We start from the raw sequence: 16536 nt of genomic DNA, 5'->3' as shown, positions 1-16536 counted from the left end.
TCATCAAAAATGAGTCTACACAACAAGACAACCATCATAGTCTAATAATAATAATAATAATAATAATAATGTGCGGAGGTGGTGTGCTCAGCAGGGACGTGTCAGGGACTTCTGTCCTGATGGCCAACTTGAAATTGAAATCGCTGAAGGTATTGCTGAGGCAAGGTTTTTTTTTTTTTTTTTTTATCAATCGCCGTTTACCGCTTTTGTTAAACATAAAAATGAATGCTACTCTTAAAGTAAATAAAAAGCTGACCACAGCTAGGCCGATATGCAGACTAGGGCTAGGCCATTTTAGTTTGTTTGACAGATATTTGCCAAAGCAATGGCGCAAAACGTTAGAGACCTTTTATGTGAAAATGAGAAAGTTTGAAAATGTTTTCGCTTCATTATTATTATTATTAGACTATGATGGTTGTCTTGTTGTGTAGACTCATTTTTGATGAATGAGAGCAGTCAGCGCTAATCTCCTGTGACCACTTCATAATAAAAGTCAACTTGTGTTTCGCCACAAGTCCCTGCTGAGCACACCAGCTCCGCCCACTCCTCTCAGAAAACCCCCGTATCGTTCCAAACTGTGAACCCAGCGCAGCTGCTATATCACCACAAGACATCCCATTCTTTCGGTCTTCTAATATAAAACTAGCATATTCGTCTAAAAACATTTTTACGTCCGTATCATTCTAACTGTCCATGGTCTCATTGATGTCCAAATGATTTCCGGGTATGCAGCCGCTTACTACCTACGATCGCTTCCGGGTCACGAAAAAAATGAATGAGGAATAAGATTTATACACACATTTTAATTTCCGAGTTCCATCTACAAACACATCAAAGAAAATCGGATAACGAGATAGGTTTTCGTTTTCCGTCTTTTAATATCAAAACAAAAAACGAATAATGGGTTGTTTTCCGTTTTTTGTTTTCCTATTTACTAATGGTAATTGGGAAACTGGCCGTTTTTCGTTTTTGTTTTTTTCCTTTCAAAACGAAAATCCGTTGGCCGCCAAGTACACGGACCCTGATGGCAGAGGTTTAATAAAACTAATCCAGTTTAACCAACATTGACCTGGTTTAACATAACAAGACTGACACCAGTTTCATGTTACTGAAGACAATGATGATGAAGATGATGATGAATAACTGTTTATCTGTTGATCTAATCTGCTTGAAAGTGATTATTGATGATGATGTTATTGATCTGTTTAGACCACACACACACAGAGGCACACACACACACACACACACACACACACACAGAGGCACACACACACACACACACACACACACACACACACACACACACACACACACACACACACACACACACACACATACAGATACACACACAGAGGCACACATGTGTGTCTGTGTGTGTGTGTGTGTGTGTGTGTTTGTGTCTGAGTGTGTGCCTCTGTGTGTCTGTTATTTGAAATTTAAATGAGCTGCAGCTGATGTGAAGCAGCTGATGTTGCAGCCGGTTTCAGAAAACATTAAAGAAATGTTGCTGATTAAATGATCTCAGATCTCTGTCAGTTCTCTACAGAAGGACCACAGACCATCACCCAGAGACGGTAGAAACATATGTTAATGAGGTGGCTGGTGTGTGTGTGGTAGAGAATCTGTCGCTCAGATATTTACTATGAGGTGAAAGAATCGCTCAGAATCTGTGTTCTACAGTCTACACAGCAGCAGTTCATGTAGACCAGACTCTAACTACAGTCTACACAGCAGCAGTTCATGTAGACCAGACTCTAACTACAGTCTACACAGCAGCAGTTCATGTAGACCAGACTGTAATTACAGTCTACACAGCAGCAGTTCATGTAGACCAGACTCTAATTACAGTCTACACAGCAGCAGTTCATGTAGACCAGACTGTAATTACAGTCTACACAGCAGCAGTTCATGTAGACCAGACTCTAATTACAGTCTACACAGCAGCAGTTCATGTAGACCAGACTCTAACTACAGTCTACACAGCAGCAGTTCATGTAGACCAGACTGTAATTACAGTCTACACAGCAGCAGTTCATGTGGATCAGACTCTAATTACAGTCTACACAGCAGCAGTTCATGTGGACCAGACTCTAACTACAGTCTGCACAGCAGCAGTTCATGTGGACCAAGCTCTAGTTCCTTTTTCATTGCTTGAACACAGTTTCCAAAACTCTACACACTTATCCCATGACTTTAATCACAACCTGCACAACACTGTGGATCTACAGCATGTTGTTCAGATGCTAACACACTGCTGTCACAACTGTTAACCACACACTCAAAACAGAACAGATTTCAGTCTGGTGCATTTCAAACACTGCTGACTGTAATTTCAGCTGAAAGCCTAAAACAGTCGTCTTATTTTAGACTAGTTAGTGAACACATACTGTCTGAGTGGGAGTGGGAGTGTGTCTAATGCTCAGAAAGAAGTTTTGAGGAAATGGACCGAGGAAGACAGGTTGGGGGAGCGGGGGGTGGTTCAGTGGATATGACACATGCCTTTGGTGTAGGAGATCTGGGTTTGATTCCCACTGTGATACATCAACCAATGTGTCCCTGAGCAAGGCACTTAACCCCTAATTGCTCCAGAGGTGTATTACCTCTGACATATATAGGAACTGTAAGTCGCTTTGGATAAAAGCGTCAGCTAAATGACATGTAATGTAATGTAATGTAATGGAGGGAGAGTGTGGATGCTTGGAGGAAGACCTAGAAGTATTTAACAATATACAACTCGCAACATGACACCCCCCCCCCCCTTCCTCATCACCACCTACTCAGACAAATATAAAAAAAAGATGACAGCAACTAGAATATTCACCATTCAACAAAATAGTAACAAAATAACCCAAATGAACATATGTATAAATGACATCATCACGTCTCTGCCATGCAGCACAAAGCTTCTTAGGAGCCTCCAGAAAGTTTATATAAACATCTAATCTGGAAATCCGTTGATTGTCCCGTCTGGAAACAGAGCTCTAAAAACTAACAAACTGGAAAGAGAGATCTAAAAACTAACAAACTGGCAACAGAGCTCTAAAAACCAACAAACTGGAAACAGAGATCTAAAAACTAACAAACTGGAAGCTCTAAAAACCAACAAAAACTGGAAACAGAGCTCTAAAAATCAACAAACTGGAAACAGAGCTCTAAAAACTAACAAACTGGCAGAAGAGCTCTAAAAACCAATAAACTGGAAACAGAGATCTAAAAACTAACAAACTGGAAACAGAGATCTAAAAACCAATAAACTGGAAACAGAGATCTAAAAACTAACAAACTGGAAACAGAGATCTAAAAACTAACAAACTGGCAGCAGAGCTCTAAAAGCCAATAAACTGGAAACAGAGATCTAAAAACTAACTAACTGGAAACAGAGATCTAAAAACCAATAAACTGGAAACAGAGATCTAAAAACTAACAAACTGGAAACAGAGATCTAAAAACTAATAAACTGGAAACAGAGATCTAAAAACTAACAAACTGGAAAGAGAGATCTAAAAACTAACAAACTGGAAAGAGAGATCTAAAAACTAACAAACTGGCAACAGAGCTCTAAAAACCAACAAACTGGAAACAGAGATCTAAAAACTAACAAACTGGAAGCTCTAAAAACCAACAAAAACTGGAAACAGAGCTCTAAAAATCAACAAACTGGAAACAGAGCTCTAAAAACTAACAAACTGGCAGCAGAGCTCTAAAAACCAATAAACTGGAAACAGAGATCTAAAAACTAACAAACTGGAAACAGAGATCTAAAAACCAATAAACTGGAAACAGAGATCTAAAAACTAACAAATTGGAAACAGAGATCTAAAAACTAACAAACTGGCAGCAGAGCTCTAAAAACCAATGAACTGGAAACAGAGATCTAAAAACTAACAAACTGGCAGCAGAGCTCTAAAAACCAATAAACTGGAAACAGAGATCTAAAAACTAACAAACTGGAAACAGAGATCTAAAAACCAATAAACTGGAAACAGAGATCTAAAAACTAACCATCTGGAAACAGAGATCTAAAAACTAATAAACTGGAAACAGAGATCTAAAAACTAACAAACTGGAAAGAGAGATCTAAAAACTAACAAACTGGCAACAGAGCTCTAAAAACCAACAAACTGGGAACAGAGATCTAAAAACTAACAAACTGGAAGCTCTAAAAACCAACAAAAACTGGAAACAGAGCTCTAAAAATCAACAAACTGGAAACAGAGCTCTAAAAACTAACAAACTGGCAGCAGAGCTCTAAAAACCAATAAACTGGAAAACAGAGATCTAAAAACTAACAAACTGGAAACAGAGATCTAAAAACCAATAAACTGGAAACAGAGATCTAAAAACTAACAAATTGGAAACAGAGATCTAAAAACTAACAAACTGGCAGCAGAGCTCTAAAAACCAATGAACTGGAAACAGAGATCTAAAAACTAACAAACTGGCAACAGAGCTCTAAAAACCAACAAACTGGGAACAGAGATCTAAAAACTAACAAACTGGAAGCTCTAAAAACCAACAAAAACTGGAAACAGAGCTCTAAAAATCAACAAACTGGAAACAGAGCTCTAAAAACTAACAAACTGGCAGCAGAGCTCTAAAAACCAATAAACTGGAAAACAGAGATCTAAAAACTAACAAACTGGAAACAGAGATCTAAAAACCAATAAACTGGAAACAGAGATCTAAAAACTAACAAATTGGAAACAGAGATCTAAAAACTAACAAACTGGCAGCAGAGCTCTAAAAACCAATGAACTGGAAACAGAGATCTAAAAACTAACAAACTGGAAACAGAGATCTAAAAACCAATAAACTGGAAACAGAGATCTAAAAACTAACAAACTGGAAACAGAGATCTAAAAACTAATAAACTGGAAACAGAGATCTAAAAACTAACAAACTGGAAACAGAGCTCTAAAAACTAACAAACTGGAAATAGAGCTCTAAAAACTAACAAACTCGAAACAGAGATCTAAAAACTAACAAACTCGAAACAGAGATCTAAAAACTAACAAACTGGAAATAGAGCTCTAAAAACTAACAAACTGGAAACAGAGATCTAAAAACTAACAAACTGGCAACAGAGATCTAAAAACTAACAAACTGGAAATAGAGCTCTAAAAACTAATAAACTGGAAACAGAGATCTAAAAACTAACAAACTGGAAACAGAGATCTAAAAACTAGCAAACTGGAAATAGAGCTCTAAAAACTAACAAACTCGAAACAGAGATCTAAAAACTAACAAACTCGAAACAGAGATCTAAAAACTAACAAACTGGAAATAGAGATCTAAAAACTAACAAACTGGAAACAGAGATCTAAAAACTAACAAACTCGAAACAGAGATCTAAAAACTAACAAACTGGAAATAGAGCTCTAAAAACTAATAAACTGGAAACAGAGCAAACAGAGGAACTCACAGGGGGAACCGCTGGGAACGATGCAGGGAGTAAAGACTATGATGATGAAGAGACAAAGACAGCACAGAGACCAAATACACAAGGTAACCAGGGTAACGAGGGACAGGTGACATGATGGACAGGTGGAACACATCAGGGCAGCCAATCACAGAGGAGCAAAAACACACGACAGGAAGTCAAACAAGAAACAGACACTACAAAGTAAAACAGGAAACTGAAGCATGAAACGGAATGGAATAATAGAACAGCAAAAAAAAAAAAAATTTTTATATCCATATATAATTAAACAGCAGGAAACATCCACACTCAGGGAATGAATAGACACAATAAAACAGGAAAGACTGGGCACCAGGTTAGCTCAGTTGGTAGAGCAGGCGCACATATATAGAGGTTTACTCCTCAACACAGCAGGCCCGGGTTAGACTCCGACCTGCGGCCCTTTGCTGCATGTCATTCCCCCATTTCTCTCCCCTTTCATGTCTTCAGCTGTCCTGTCAATAAAGGCCTAAAAATGCCCAAAAAATTATCGTTAAAAAAAACAGCAAAGACTACAGCTGAAAACCACAAACGTTACAGATTATATGATATGATCATATGTGGTATTATATATAATATCATATATAATATATCATATTCAAATTAATTAATTTATAGAATAAAATCATAATAAGAGTTATCTCGAGACACTTTACAGATAGAGTAGGTCTAGATCAGTGGTCACCCTTCAGGGGGGCGGCAAAGATCACAGGGGGGGGGGGGGCACAAGTCTTTATCTGGTTTAAGGTTGAGGTAAAAAAAAAATATTTGCACGTTAAACAAATTATTATAATACACTAGAATATATAATGTATACAAAAGTTGGTATAAAAACTACACATTTTTGTTCTGGCTTAAAATTGTAGGCAGGCTACTTAGTAGGCCAAACCTCCAGGACCTCTTAACCTGGGACCCTTGCTGTCATCAGGTCAGCTGCTAGCTGCGAGCTGTTAGCTGCTAGCTGCTAGCTGCTAGCTGTTAGCTGCTAGCTGCTATCATCCTCGTTGTTCCTGCCACCACGGCATCACTATTTTATGAATGAAACATGGCGGAGAAACATAAAAGTGCTGATAACTCCTCTGTATCAAAAAAGAAAGTAAGGCTCTATCTGGAGAGTTACCTCCACTTCGGTTTCCAGGGGTGGGGGGGGGGGGAGGAAAAAAGGTTGGGAACCACTGGTCTAGACCACACTCTATAATTTATAAAATCCCAACAATTCCAGTAATTCCCCCAAGAGCAAGCATTCAGTGCGACAGTGGCGAGGAACAACTCCCTTTTAGGAAGGAACCTTGGACAGACGCAGACTCTTGGTAGGCGGTGTCTGATGGTGCTGGTTGGGGGGGATGAACAGTGGCAATAATAGTCACAATAAAGATAAAGGAAGAGTGACTACAAATGGTAGTCGTAGTAGTTCATATCATAGCAGGGCAATGTAGGGCGTTACAGTGTGTAGCGTGGCACAGCAGAGTATAGCAGGGCATCGCAGAGTATAGCAGGGCATCGCAGGGCACAGCAGGGCATAGCAGGGCACAGCAGGGTGTAGCAGGGCATAGCAGGGCATAGCAGGGCACAGCAGGGCACAGCAGGGTGTAGCAGGGCACAGCAGGGTGTAGCAGGGAGTACAGCAGGACCACGGCGACAGCTGCAACCAGGATCTAGGTGCCATCCTAATCCAAGGAAATATGCTAGGAAAAAGAAATCATATCTGATATTATGTATAAATGATCATATATGATATTATATGTATATGATATATGATATAAATGACATCCCCCCCCCTTCCCTCCTCCATCCTCTTCACCCTCATGTCGTCTTCCCATCGACCTGCAACTCAAAAACCTTTATCAACGTTTTGGTCATCAACACTTTTGTGGCTTTCCCGATGTTTCTGTCACTTTTGACATTTGTCAAATCTTTTTTCAAAGTTCTTTTATCAATTGTTTTTTCTTCAACACCCAAATTCAATGAAAGTAGTGAACTGATTATTTATTTAACTTGTGAAGAGCGTTGTATGGAACCATCCACATGAGAGAGAGACCAGTGTCTCTGTTATTGTGTCCAGGGTGTCTCTGTTATTGTGTCCAGGGTGTTGAGAGAGAGAGACCAGTGTCTCTGTTATTGTGTCCAGGGGGTTCAGAGAATAAAGATGGAGGCTCATTAGAAAGTTCAGGAGAAACAGAATATATATCAGAATATGTTGTGAAATGTTTAACATCAACAGGTCTGACTGTGAGTCATCAGGTTAATGATGTCTGAGAGCCAATCACATGCCTCGCTTCCTGCTGGAAGTTTGTCAGAATAAACTTCTGAGAGCCAATCACACACCTCGCTTCCTGCTGTAAGTTTGTCAGAATAAACTTCTGAATACCATAAATAATGATGTGAACGTCCTGCAGCGTTTGAGCTCGGCTCGGTAACGAGAGCGTTCAGCGTGAGGCGTCCATCTTTAAACCCTTCCCGCCCTCGACTGTCCCGTTGCCATGGCAACGCCCACACAGCCTTCATCTGGCGGCTCGTTAAGGCGGCGGCAGTCAGAAAACACCGAGCGTTAATGAGGCACAGCGGAGAAACGCTGGCCGCCCCCCCACTGCCCAGGGTGAGTTCACACGGACCCCCGCAGACAGATAACGAGCCAAACACACGGCAGGCTCCGCCCCCATACACCCTGCACCGCCAGGCTACACCTGACATAACATGCTCTGTGAGTATTAATCTGCAGCTGTTGAATCTGTCTTCATTTAGATTTTAGAAGAAGTTCAGAGAGTCCAGCTGAACGGTTTCCATAAAGCAGCCCGGACTCTGTCACGGCTCCACCCACCATGCACTCGAGACGAGGAGGCAGTGGCAAGATTTTAAAGATTTGTTGAGTGAAAACGGCTTACAACGTAGTGTTGATTTTGTCACCTATTGTTAATTTAGTCGTAGTCTTAGTCTTGTTAGTTTTAGTCATATTTAGTCATTCATATATCTTTTTGTTTTAGTCGACTAAGTCTCGTCATTTCTGTCTACTTTTAGTCAAAAGATTTTAGTCTTTTTGTAAACAACAAATTATATCTGAGATTATTTCTGATAACCATTTCAGTCAAACACCGACCTTGTAAAATATGGACGTTTGGACAGTGGCTGTCAGCGTCTGAAGTGACGTAAAAAGTCTCCTTCAGCGTGTGTGTAGAAGGTAGCGGGGAGAGCAGCAGCTCCACGGCGTTTGGAGAGGAGGATGGTGCTTGGGGGTTGTGTTGTTATGTGATGTGCTGTTTTATATAATGTGGTCACGACTTTGTGAAATGTTGATGTAATATATTAGTATACAATGTATCTGCTGCATGATTGTGTAACTCACACTATGTAGTTCTTTTAAAAATCATATTTGGATAATGTTTTTAGAAAGGCCTGACCAGGGACTGGGCTTTATTATATTCTTATTAAATTAGCCTATTGGCTAGAAAGCTTTTATACATCTACACATTATATTGTTATGACTTTGTCTCTGATAATTATGTATTTAATAATGTGCGCTGCATTGTCCCTGACAAATAAACTAATAATAATTTAAATAAAAATGTAAGGTTGAAATTCCGCGTAGGGAGGTTGGTTGGGGGGTTGGATGGGTCAAACACAGGACTTTCTCCCGCAAGACCGGGGATCTTGTCCCGCGTGTGTCTTTATTCCCGCGTGTCACAGAAACGTAAGCCCACCCATGAGCTTTTCCTCAACATAACTGCGTCTAAAGGGACGCCAATAGTCCCGACCAAGCACGTTTAGATAAAGTACGTTATATGACGCTAAAGGAGACTTTTAGCATCAATAACAACACCAAAGGTCACGTGACCAAGCGTCCGTATGTTACCAGATGGGAGTGAGAATCTGTTGCCCCTACGGCCCTGAAACGCAAAGACAGCAGGAAACTGACGCACAATGTGTTCATATGTAAACAAAGCGATAGTGTGCAGCTCACCTCTGTCACTATACAGTATCACACAAAGAATAACTGAGAGAGCACATCAACTATCAGCGGTCCAATCAAACTCTCTCTGTTGAGCTGATCGTTGAGAAACAACAAATCGATCCCGAATAAAAGACCATTAGCAGATCTGTCATCAGCTGGCCAACGATACGCAAATGAGCACAACAGCAGCAACGATGACAGCAAGCAGTCAGCCGCGCTGGTCATTACACGCCATCAGCAGAAATAGGAGAGGCGAGGAAACAGAAAGACACAGAGATAGAGAGAGTGTGGAGAGAAAAGACAGAGGCTGGCAGCAACAGCACAAACTCATTCAGAATATCTGTCTCATGATGAGACCATTGTTTACGAAAACGAAGAGAGATTTTATCTTAGTTTTTATTCTATGCAAAACATTTTAGTCTCGTCTTTTTTCGTCAACAATAATGCATGTTAATTTAGTCTTAATCAGTGTTTTGGGGCATTGGTGCAGTCTCGTCATCATCTCGTCTTAGTCATGGAAAAAAAGGTCGCTGACCAACATATTTAGTCTCATCTCGTCTGACGACATTAACACTACTGCAACGGAAAGGTGTGTTGAGGCAGAAGGTTGTAGGTTCTCAGCCAGCGCCGCTCTCTCATCCAACATATTCTGGCTCCAGCAAACCAAGATGGAGACGGCCAAAACTCCAAACTCAGGGCTTCAAACGACCATTAACCACTGGGTGACGTCACGGAAGCTACGTGCTCTTTTACACAGTCTGTGTCTGTCTGTCGGCCATCACTCAGTCATTCTGGGAATGGACGAATGGATGAATGGATGAATGGATGAATGGATGAATGGATGAATGGATGAATGGATGAATGGATTTAAGTCTGATCATCTTTAAGTGGAATAACCCTTTAGATTAGAAGACAAATTAAGTCAAACCAAGAGCTTAATACTTTAGTAAAAAGAATATGAAATAATCTTTCCACTGTTTCCTATGAAATCACGTTTAACAGGTTTTAATCCAGTGAGTGGCTCTGTCAGTTCATACGACAGATCAGAGACAGGAAATCATCTGTGAGCTTGTTAAAGCCTTCTCGTTAGAGACAGATAGAGACACGCTGCGGGATATTTACCAAACCTGACGGAGTATTTACTGACTCATCTGATGTTCACAAAGATCTGTAAACCAGATTTGATGATGTTTGTGAGCTGCTGAACCCACAGGAGGAACACAGGCAACACGTTGATGTCTTCTGGTTAAAAACATCATATAGACATATATACATACATACATACATACATATATATATATATATATAGGGGTTATATATAGGGGTTAACCCCTAATCCTGAACCAAAGATGTATTATTATAATTATAATAATACATCTTTGGTTCAGGATTAGGGGTTAGACAGTGTGAAAGACTTCTTTTAAATATGTTTACCTCATTATCTAAAGTTTTGAGTGTTGAGTGTCTGTCTCTTCATCCGTCTGTCTGTCTCTCTGTCCGTCTGTCTGACTGTCTGTCCGTCTGTCCGTCTGTCTGTCTGTCTGTCTGTCTGTCTGTCTGTCTGTCTGTCTCTGTCTGACTGTCTGTCTGACTGTCTGTCTGTCTTACTGTCTGTGTGTCTTAGCAGAGAAATAGTGATGTAATAATCATGAATAATGAATCAGCCACCAGGTGCTGTTATTAATGCTAATAAAGAGATTGAATATTCTCTTTGAGCAAAACATAGCAGTGCCTTGAGCAGAAGAAGAGTCGGCTTTAAACCGTCCAACATGGTTTTAATGTATCCATGTGTAAAGGCTCTGAGTTTTATTTTATCTGTCTGTAAAGTGTGTCGGTGTGTCTCTGTAGTAGTAGTAGTATGTAGAGAGACAACAGTAGAGAGTAGTATGTAGAGAGACAACAGTAGAGAGTAGTATGTAGAGAGACAACAGTAGAGAGCAGTATGTAGAGAGACAACAGTAGAGAGCAGTATGTAGAGAGACAACAGTAGAGAGTAGTATGTAGAGAGACAGCAGTAGAGAGTAGTATGTAGAGAGACAACAGTAGAGAGCAGTATGTAGAGAGACAACAGTAGAGAGCAGTATGTAGAGAGACAACAGTAGAGAGTAGTATGTAGAGAGACAGCAGTAGAGAGTAGTATGTAGAGAGTAGTACCTAGAGAGACAGCAGTAGAGAGTAGTATGTAGAGAGACAGCAGTAGAGAGTAGTATGTAGAGAAACAGCAGTAGAGAGTAGTATGTAGCGAGACAGCAGTAGAGAGTGGTATTGTAGCGACCGGCTTCCAATCACCTACTTATGACCCCCTGCAAGCTGAGGTTGGCAGCCTGGTGAGAGGGGGGCGGTTCCTGTGGGGGTATATAGCCAACGGGGAGAGGAAGTTCGGCCTCTTTGGAGTTCCGGCCAAGTCTCGGCCCTCTCTGTGTGTTCGAATGCCTGTAGCTGCTGTTGGTAGCTAATAAATGAGTTAACTAGACTCTGACTAGTGTATGAAGCATTACAGTATGTAGCGAGACAACAGTAGAGAGTAGTATGTAAAGAGACAACAGTAGAGAGTAGAGAGACAACAGTAGAGAGTAGTATGTAGAGAGACATCAGTAGAGAGTAGTATGTAGAGACATAACAGTAGAGAGTAGTATGTAGAGAGACATCAGTAGAGAGTAGTATGTAGAGAGACAACAGTAGAGAGTAGTATGTAGAGAGACAACAGTAGAGAGTAGAGAGACAACAGTAGAGAGTAGAGAGACAACAGTAGAGAGTAGTATGTAGAGAGACAACAGTAGAGAGTAGAGAGACAATAGTAGAGAGTAGTATGTAGAGAGACAACAGTAGAGAGTAGTATGTAAAGACATAACAGTAGAAAGTAGTATGTAAAGACATAACAGTAGAGAGTAGTATGTAGAGAGACAACAGTAGAGAGTAGTATGTAGAAACATAACAGTAGAGAGTAGTATGTAGAGAGACAACAGTAGAGAGTAGTATGTAGAGAGACAACAGTAGAGAGTAGAGAGACAATAGTAGAGAGTAGTATGTAGAGACAACAGTAGAGAGTAGTATGTAGAGAGACAGCAGTAGAGAGTAGTATGTAGAGAGACATCAGTAGAGAGTAGTATGAAGAGAGACAGCAGTAGAGTGTAGTATGTAGAGAGAAAATAGTAGAGAGTAGTATGTAGAGAGACAACAGTAGAGAGTAGAGAGACAACAGTAGAGAGTAGTATGTAGAGAGACAACAGTAGAGAGTAGTATGAAGAGAGACAACAGTAGAGAGTAGTATGAAGAGAGACAACAGTAGAGAGTAGTATGTAGAGAGACAATAGTAGAGAGTAGTATGTAGAGAGACATCAGTAGAGAGTAGTATGTAGAGAGACAGCAGTAGAGAGTAGTATGAAGAGAGACAACAGTAGAGAGTAGTATGTAGAGAGACAGCAGTAGAGAGTAGTATGAAAGACTGAAATTAAACAACAGGAGGACTTTCCCCCAGGAGACCGGGGGATTGTGTCCCATTGCTGTCCCGTGTGTCACTAAAACGTATATTTTATGACCCCACCTACGATGTTTTCCTAAACCTAACTAAGAGGTTAAACGCTGCACATTGAAAAATGATGCCAAGGGTCCGACCCCGAGCATCAAATATCTCTGTGGATGAGATTATGTTGGAGTTACTGTTGCTCTCCAATGTTTTTGTTGCTTTTTCTGACTAAGGAGATGAGGTACGGTAACCTCAACATCAGGGAAGGAAAAGCTGTATTGTGAAGATTGCTGGTAATGTGATCAGTGTCCCACAATAGTACTCCGTAAGACTCTGTCTATGTTAGACTGCACCAACCTTCACTCTGAGTTTGAAATACTCCCCTCAGGTCGTAGATTCAGAGTTCCTGGACCAAGAGCTTTAGGAGTAAGAACTCATTTGTTTCCTGTGAAATAACTCTGCCTAAACATTGTTTAGATATTGCTGCTGTAGTTTTGTGTAAAACTGTGTCCTGTATATATTGTACGTACAGGATATATTTTAGTACTTCATGATGTGTGACTCCTGACTGCAGATGAAGGGTCCCATCTGATGAGTGATGCTGGGTGATATTGTTGGGCTTGTATGGATTTGAATTCATCTGGTTTGGAGTTACAGTTCCCTGCTGCTGTGCACATGCTCAGCTGCGGCCAACGGTCCCTTTGGAGGAAATCCTCCATCTGATGAAACTCTGATGACATCTGAGAGTGCAGTTTGGTTTTCAGCTGCAGAAGAAAGAAAAAATCAAACATTAAAGATTTAAAGCCAGAAACGGTCACTCCTACGAGATGACTGACACATCAGTGATGTTTTTAAATCTGTCAGAAACTGATCACGTCAGGGAACTCTTCAGAAACATTTCAGAGCTGAAAGCAGACTGATGATGACAGTTTAGTCCCTGAAGAGTTCCCTTCACAGACTCACAGTAATTCACCGTTATCAACAGATTAGTCTCTCATTGCCAGACCTTCCTCCACAGCGCTGCTAAATAGTCTCAGGAAGGAACTGGTTTTGGTGGAACATGTGTACGTTCAAAAGTAGTTTTAGTCGTGCAACAGAAAACTCAGATTGGACAGATAGTCTAGCTAGCTGTCTGGATTTACCCTGCAGAGATCTGAGGAGTAGTTAACCATAGTCCTCACAAATCCACCGGAGGTTAGAACCCCAACACAGAGGCAGAGGAAGGGGACACACATCCGGCAGAAGATGAGGGACATCCGGCAGCACTGGAGCAATCCTGGGAGGGAAACGTTGTGGATATAGATTATGAACAGATAAACAGAGTCTCAGAGTGTTCAGGGTTTAACCTCGACATCAGCTAACTGAACGACGCTCTGCAGCCTCAGTGTACATGTTAGTCTGCTGTTTACCATGCAGACCAGTTCCCTGCTGAATCTCAGCGTTTAAAAAAGCATGATATCTGTCTATCTGATATCTATCTATCTGATATCTGTCTATCTGATGATATCTGCCTATTCAGGCCATGTGCTGAGAGGAAAACAGCTTTGTTGGCCTGCCATGCTCTGCAGTGCCCTGCTATACCCTCCTACACCCTGCAGTGCCCTGCTACACCCTGCAGTGTCCTGCACTGCCCTGCTACACCCTGCGACACCCTGCAGTGCCCTGCTACATCCTGTAACACCCTGCAGTGCCCTGCTACACCATGAACTACTACAACTACTATTTCTAGTCACTGTTCCATTATCTTTATTGTCACTATTATTGCCACTGTTCATCACCCCAACCGGCACCGTCAGACACCGCCTTACAAGAGCCTGGGTCTGTCCCTTCAGACACCTCCTACCAAGAACCTGGGTCTGTCCCGTCAGACACCGCCTTACAAGAGCCTGGGTCTGTCCCGTCAGACACCTCCTACCAAGAGCCTGGGTCTGTCCCGTCAGACACCTCCTACCAAGAATCTGGGTCTGTCCCGTCAGACACCGCCTACCAAGAGCCTGGGTCTGTCCCGTCAGACACCTCCTACCAAGAGCCTGGGTCTGTCCCGTCAGACACCTCCTACCAAGAGCCTGGGTCTGTCCCGTCAGACACCACCTACCAAGAGCCTGGGTCTGTCCCTTCAGACACCTCCTACCAAGAACCTGGGTCTGTCCCGTCAGACACCACCTACCAAGAGCCTGGGTCTGTCTGAGGTTTCTTCCTGAGAGGGAGGTTTTCCTTGCCACTGTCACACTAAATGCTCTTGGGGGAATTATTAGAATTGTTGGGTCTTTGTAAATTATAGAGTGTGGTCTAGACCTACTCTATCTGTAAAGTGTCTGGAGATAACTCTTGTTATGATTTGATAAAATAAATAAAATTGAATTGAATTGAATTGTTGGACGGCTGGTTTATTTAGGTTGGTTAAAGTTTCCAAAGAGAAAGTTTAAGTTTATTGAATACATGCTCACAGTTGAACAACTGTAAAAATCTGAATTTACATCAGTTTAGACAAATAGAAAGTCTAGTCCTATAACAATGAATAAGTAAATATACATAAAAAGACATATGCACACATACATTTAAACTCACATCCAAACAACCGTCCACCCAAAAGGTCTGCTATAACTGATCTGTTTTAGTGCAGTCAGTCTGTGTGTGTGTATATGTGTGTGTGTGTGTGTGTGTCTGTGTGTGTGTGTGTGTGTGTGTGTCTGTGTGTGTGTGGGTGTGTGTGTATGTGTGTGTGTGTGTGTGTGTGTGTGTGTGTGCGTGTGTGTGTGTGTGTGTGTGTGTGTGTGTGTGTGTGTGTGTGTGTGTGTGTGTGTGTTATAAAGTGAGCAGTGCAGCAGTGTTTTGGTCCGTTGGGATGTTTTCCCAGCTGGAAGTTGCTGAGTCAGCACCAACGGGCCGCCCGACCAATCAGCTACCTCCTCTGCTCTGAGGGAAACCGGAGAGTGTACAGCAGGTTTTCATGGGAGAGAAGAAGAAGAGGAGGAGCTGTAGCTGGGAGTCACTCCCTGTCTCTGTATCCCATGTTTGTCCCCTGGCAGCCTGTTCTCATGACCCATACGCTCATATAGCCAAGGAACACTAAGGGCTGTAATTCCATTGTATGCTGTCAGAGAGCTGTGGGCCGTGTGGGGAGGAGGTTGGGGGGTTGTTTGGCTCATAAAACTCAGGACTTTGAAGCCGGGGAGCAGAGTTCATGCCCCAGAGATATGCGTGTTCCTTGGGAGTGTTTTAATCCAAACCACCATCTTTTTCCTAATCTTAACTAGTCTTTTTGGTGCCCAAACTTAACTTTCGTCTACGCTTAACACTCACTCTTTGTCACCTGAACCTAACCGTAATGTCCACCAAAACGAGCGGCAGCTGGCGGTGCTCTATACCAGTAGTATTAGTTTTATTTTCCTGTTAAAGCCCCGGTGTGGCTGAAGCTGAGCTCTACAGAGTGTCGACCTCAGCTCCGTCTGAATAATTAATCTCTCCTCTCAGATGGGAGGGGTGGGGGGGGAGGAAAGGAGGAGGGAAACACGGCGCAGCGGTGGTGCTGATGAAAATTTAAAGACGCTGCGTTGGAGCACTCTGGAATATTTGCTAACGGTGGAGAAAAAGCAGCTGTGATGGTTTTTAATGTACGGCTGAGAGCTGATGGTCCGGAGCTTTCGGTTTCTACTGCCTGAATGT

The 16536-nt window shown here is 41.8% G+C and overlaps 1 protein-coding gene across 1 annotated transcript in view; it reads right to left on the bottom strand.

Annotated features, from left to right (window-relative positions):
• The window catches only part of tmem178 (transmembrane protein 178), a 39333-nt gene extending 25200 nt beyond the window's left edge, over positions 1-14133 (bottom strand). Inside the window, exons 1-2 of the mRNA XM_039813861.1 lie at positions 14013-14133; positions 13401-13634 (exon numbers count right to left, since the gene is read on the bottom strand). Coding sequence (XP_039669795.1) covers positions 13401-13510 — 110 coding nt within the window. The 5' untranslated portion in view covers positions 13511-13634; positions 14013-14133. The remainder of the gene's footprint in view (positions 1-13400; positions 13635-14012) is intronic.
• Between the last annotated feature and the right edge of the window lie 2403 nt (positions 14134-16536).

This window comes from Perca fluviatilis, chromosome 1, assembly GCF_010015445.1.
Source record: "Perca fluviatilis chromosome 1, GENO_Pfluv_1.0, whole genome shotgun sequence".
Classification (NCBI taxonomy): domain Eukaryota; kingdom Metazoa; phylum Chordata; class Actinopteri; order Perciformes; family Percidae; genus Perca; species Perca fluviatilis.
This window is presented reverse-complemented; position numbering and strand designations above follow the sequence as displayed.